General features: G+C 38.8%; 1 protein-coding gene across 1 annotated transcript; it reads left to right on the top strand.

Annotated features, from left to right (window-relative positions):
- The first annotated feature begins 1503 nt into the window (after positions 1-1503).
- LOC133824440 (uncharacterized) lies at positions 1504-5174 on the top strand. The gene is made up of 5 exons (XM_062257323.1): positions 1504-2256; positions 2361-2580; positions 2693-3894; positions 4458-4676; positions 4782-5174. Exons 1-5 carry the CDS (start codon positions 1504-1506, stop codon positions 5172-5174), a joined length of 2787 nt encoding a protein of 928 aa, XP_062113307.1.
- Positions 5175-5491: the final 317 nt, after the last annotated feature.

Consider the following 5491-nt stretch of genomic DNA (forward strand, 5'->3'; position numbering starts at 1 on the left):
GAAGGGAATTTGTAAAAAATATTCAACTTGGGATGATTTTGACACGTCCACAACAATGGGTTATCTCGAATAAAAAAAGGGTCAGACAATACGTTATTCTACAAGTATGATGAAGATAAAGAAAATAGATTGTCAAATTTATTCTGGTCTGACGAGACTTCCCAAGTTGATTACCAATTATTTGGTGATTGTTTGGCTTTTGATTCTACTTACAAAACCAATATGTATTTTTTTCAAAATTTTTGACCTTATATCAATTTTTATTTAGATTTAAAATATCATATTAATTTTTTGTTTAACAAGTACAGAAATCTATTAGTAATTCTACTTGGGTCTAATATTCATCACGAAACATGGGTGTTTGGAGCTGCACTTCTTGATAATGAGACTTCGACCACATATGATTGGGTATTGCAAATATTTTAAAAGTGCATGGGTGGTAAGATGCCTTCAGCAGTTTTAACAGACGATTGCAAAGCAATGAACAAAGCGCTGGATAATATTATGCCCAGTGTTCCACGTCGTATTTGCCTGTGGAAAATACCCAAAAATTCAATGCACCATGTACACAATATAACATTCCATCAAGAATTAAAAGTTTTGGTTTTCAGGTAATACATTAAATGATGTTTTTATCTTATTCTCTCAATTATAATATGAAAATATTTATATTTTTTCTTTTTAACAAAAATACATGTATTACAGGAGGAAGAATGGGAGGATAATTGGAAAGTGACCATGAATAAATATAGATTGACAGGAAATGCATGGGTGAAAGCACAATATGGCACAAGAACGTAGTGGACAGATAGTTTTCTTCGTGATACTGCTACTGGTAGATGTGAGTCTATGAATGCATTCTTGAAAAGAGATTTGCAAAATAAAATACCATTGTGGATGTTTATATGACACTTTGACCATGCTTTATCTATGTTACCTTACAACGAGAAAAAAAAAACACTACAAAACTAATTTGACTGAACAAGTATTGAACCAGACAACTATCTCGTGTGTGGATGATGAAATTTCTTCAATTTTCACAAGAGAAAATTTTCCAAGGATAAGAAAGGAGATACGATGTGGTGATAATTATATTCTCCTAAAGGACTATAAGTTACCAGATTACACTCTTTGTTTGGTCAAAAAATACACTGGTTCTAGATTAAAGCGCAAAGTTTTAATCTCCAACAATGGGGGATGATGGAATTTTATAATTGCCAGGAAAAAGGCGATAGGTGCTCTCTGGTTTCTCCATGGCGAGACACAAGAAGAACAACCCAAAACCAGCTGCAAAAGCGAAGGTGACTGATTCACCATTGTTCTATGCGGCGGTTGAGGGTCGGAGATCTGAGGTTGATGAAGCTAATCCGGAGGAGATGGAAGAAGCGTTTACCGATTCGATGTTGGATTTTCCAGAATCTGGAATTCAAGGTCCATCTGAATTTGATGGAACATCTTTTGGAGGAGTTGGCTGAGAATGCAAGTAATTTTCAGAGCCAGGCGATGGATAAATGGTCTCAGTTCCGAGCCTTGCTTCCAAATCAAGGAGGGGAAAAACTCAGTTTTGAGGAACCAGTTGTTCGAGAGGGCCAACGAATAGCTCAAGTCGACTTGGAAGAGATCCAAGTTGAAATCTCATTCTGGAGTTCAGCAGTGGTATGCCAGGTGCTTGGGGCTAACCCTCCATTTGCTATTTTTGAAGGTTTTATCAAGAGGATATGGGGTAAACTTGGCATTAAGAGAATTGCTAGACTGAATAATGGGTTTACACTTGTAAAATTTCGTGATGAAGTCACTAGAGATCTGGTTTTGGAAGTTGGGGTGCTACATTTTGATAGAAAACCAGTGATAGTGAAGCCTTGGTCTATTGATTTAGACACTCTTAAGGCAGTGAAGTCAGTTCCTTTGTGGGTTAGACTGCCAGGTCTTGGGCTGCAATATTGGGGCACTAAGTGCTTGAGTGCTCTTATGAGCATGATTGGGGTACCAATTTTGGTAGATAAAGTTACGAAGGACAGATCTATGATGCAATTTGCTAGAGTTTTAGTGGAGATAGAACTCTCGGAGGATCTCCCTAAATCAGTTCAATTTCTCAATGAGAAAGGGCAGCTAATGGAACAACTTCTGGAATTTGAGTGGCTTCCTACTCAATGTAGGGGGTGTAAAGTATATGGCCATACTGAAAGAATGTGTAATAAGAAGCCATCTGAGATTTGGAGACAAAAAAGTAGGATTGGAGAGGATGAGGCTAGACAAGTCCCTATAGATTAGACGATTTTGTCAGAGGACAAAGATGCAGTGAATGGGAGTGTGGTTGCTGAGACTCATAATGTGGTTACTAAGGAGTTGGATAAGCCCAGGAGATATCAAAGCAACCTGATCCTGAGTCATCTGTTGTAAACCAGAATTGTACACCAGATACTAAGTCCAATGACAGAGGTAATTCGTACTGGATTACCCCTAAACGGGTTGGAGGACATAAGAAGGTTGTTCATAGGGCAAAGAACACTTTGACGAATTCCTATAGTGCTTTGCAAGATAAGGTTATGGAGGTTGCAAACTTGGGACTAACATCAACAAGTTTGTTTCATGGAGAATCACAACATTCTTAGCTGGAATGTTAGAGGTATTAATAAGAGAGAGAAACAGAAATCTCTAAGTTCCTTTTGTTATGTGAATAAAATTGGTATAGGTGCCTTGTTGGAGACCAAACTTCGTGGGGATAAAATTAAGAATATGATGCAATCTTTTTTCAGAGGCTGGAGCTATTTTACTGGTTCAGTGTCAAAAGGTAGATTGCTGCTTATTTGGCAGCAAAGTTTGGTGTCTGTAGATGTTCTTAAGGAGACTGATCAGTTACTTCATGTTTGTGTTAATGGTCTAAGGACTAATAAATTGTTTTGTGTGACATTTGTGTATGGTAGAAATTCGATTGAAGAAAGAGTGGCTCTTTGGAGGGATCTGTCTAGTCTTTGTTTCCCAGCTACCCCTTGGCTGTTAGCTGGGGACTTTAATGCTGTCTTTGAGGGTGCGGACAGAATTGGTGGTCGCGCTATTTCTTCCCTAGAATTATCTTATGCTCAAAATTGGAGGGCCTTGGGATTAGTTGATGAGTTGCGTGCTAGAGGGTCTCATTTTACTTGGACTAATAAACAGGCTAATGAAGATCGAATCTACTCGAGATTGGATAGAGTTTTTAAGAATGAAGATTGGTTGGACATTTTTCCTCAATCTGAGGCTGTTTTCAACTGGGAATTGCTTTCTGACCACTGCTACTGCATTATCAAACCAGAAGCTACTATGAATTATGGTGTTAAACTATTCAGGTTCTTCAATATGTGGACAGATCATGAAAAATTTAAGATCACTGTCATGCATAGCTGGTGCAAGCCTATACACGGGTCTGGGCTGGTTCGTATTTGTAAAAAGTTGAGCAAGCTTCAGTTTGTGCTTCGAAATTTCAATAAGCATATCATGGGAGATGTTGCTCAGAATTATGTGTTGGCTAAGGAGAAGTTTCAGGATGCCCAGTTATCCCTTCAGAGTAATCCTCACTCGGTTGATCTTCAGAGATTAGAAGCTGCAGTAGGTGACAAGTTTAAGTACCATGCCAGAATTTATGAGAGTTTCCTGAGACAGAAAAGCAAAGTGGATTGGCTGCGTTATGGTGATGACAACACGGCTTATTTTCACGCCTGCTTAAAACAAAGGAGAGCCTCTAACTGTATCAATTCTGTAATGACTGAATCTGGTCAGAGTATTGAAAAATTTGATGATGTTGTAGATCACTTTGTGACTCACTTCCAGAAAATTATGGGAAGCAAAAGCATGGCCTCTAGGTCCATTCAGAGTTCCTGTTTTAGTCTTGGTCATAAACTGACCCTGGACCAACAGGTTAGTTTAGTGTAGCCATTCACTACCAAGGAAGTTAAAGACGCTTTGTTTAGCATTAACTCTATTAAAAGTTCGGGGCCGGATGGGTTTGGATCAGGCTTTTTCAAAGTATTGTGGAGCGAGTTAGAGGCTGAAATCTCAGCAGCCATTTTGGATTTCTTTGAATGTGGTAATCTGCCAGAGGAAGTTAATAAGGCTACTATTTCCTTGATTCCTAAGACTGATACTCCTACTCGAGCAGCAGATTATAGGCCTATTGCGTGTTGCAATTCTATTTACAAGTGCATATCTAAAATGCTTTGTGGTAGATTGGCAAAAGTGCTTCCGAGTCTTGTTAATCAAAATCAAGGAGCCTTTGTTAAAAACAGGTTATTGGCGCATAATATTCTTATTCTTCAGGATATTATTAAGGTTATAAGAGGAAAAACATTTCCCCTAGGTGTGTTTTGAAAATTGACTTGAGCAAAGCCTATGATATGCTAGATTGGAATTTTTTGGAGGACATTCTCACTGAATTCTATTTTCCGGATAAATTCATCAAATGGGTTATGGCTTGCTTGAAGGATCCAACTTATTTGATACTTATGAATGGGAAGGTTCAAGGGGAGTTTAGAGGTCGGAGGGGTCTTAGGCAAGGGGACCCGATTTCTCCATTGTTGTTTGTATTAGCTATGGAGTATTGTACCCGGTTACTAAGACAAGCTTCCATGGACAAGGGGTTCCATTTTCATCCTAATTGTAAGCACCTTAAGATTTTCAATCTTTGTTTTGCAGACGACTTGGTCATTTTTTGCAAGGGGGTCAATAGCTCGGTTTAGATTATAAGGGATAGTTTTAATGAGTTATGTTGTGCTTCTGGTTTGACTGCTAATAAGGACAAATCTCAGGTTTATTTTGGTGGTGTGGCTCAAAAAGAAACTCAGCAAATGCTTGAGGGGCTCCGATTCTCTGAAGGAAACTTCCCCCTAAAATATTTGGGAGTTCCTCTTCGAACAACAAGATGGAAGGCTGGTGATTGTGCTATCATTATCAAAAAGATTCAGTTGAAATTACATACTTGGGCGAGTCATCACCTATCTTTTGCGGGGAGGGCGCAATTAATCAACTCTGTGCTTCTGAGTATAAGATCTTTTTGGATGAGTATTTTCATTCTCCCTAAGAGTGTCACCAAGGAGGTGGATCGGTTATGCAGAAACTTCCTTTGGGGAGTTAAGGACAGTAATAGTCAGCGAAGTAAAATGCATTTTACTGCCTGGGATCAAGTGTGCCTGCCTAAATGAATGGGTGGTCTTGGTTTCAAGGATAGTTGTAAATGGAATAAAGTGCTTCTTGCCAAGTTTGTTTGGGTTGTGTCTTCTAAGCAAGATATTATTTGGGTTAAGTGTGTGGATTCTATCTATCTGAAGGGTCAAGAGTTCTGGAATTATAGAGCTCCTCAGGATGTGAGTTGGTATTGGAGAAGATTGATTAAGCTTAGAGATGACTTCCCTGCTCATAGGCTTGATGAGGCAGTCAATCATAGCAAACTTTGTTTGAAAGTTCTGTACCACAGGTTACTTAACAAGGACAGAGTTAACTTTGCGAATGTGGTCTGGAA

The sequence above is a fragment of the Humulus lupulus genome, chromosome 3, assembly GCF_963169125.1.
Source record: "Humulus lupulus chromosome 3, drHumLupu1.1, whole genome shotgun sequence".
Lineage (NCBI taxonomy): Eukaryota > Viridiplantae > Streptophyta > Magnoliopsida > Rosales > Cannabaceae > Humulus > Humulus lupulus.

Excerpts from the sequence above, each read along its gene's own strand:
- LOC133824440 (XM_062257323.1), top strand. The coding sequence starts at position 1,504 with ATGGATAAATGGTCTCAGTTCCGAGCCTTGCTTCCAAATCAAGGAGGG. Across the intron at positions 2,257-2,360 it reads GAGAGGATGAGGCTAGACAA|GAGATATCAAAGCAACCTGA; the intron begins GTCCCTATAGAT and ends GGATAAGCCCAG. Across the intron at positions 2,581-2,692 it reads CTTGGGACTAACATCAACAA|GTGCCTTGTTGGAGACCAAA; the intron begins GTTTGTTTCATG and ends AAATTGGTATAG.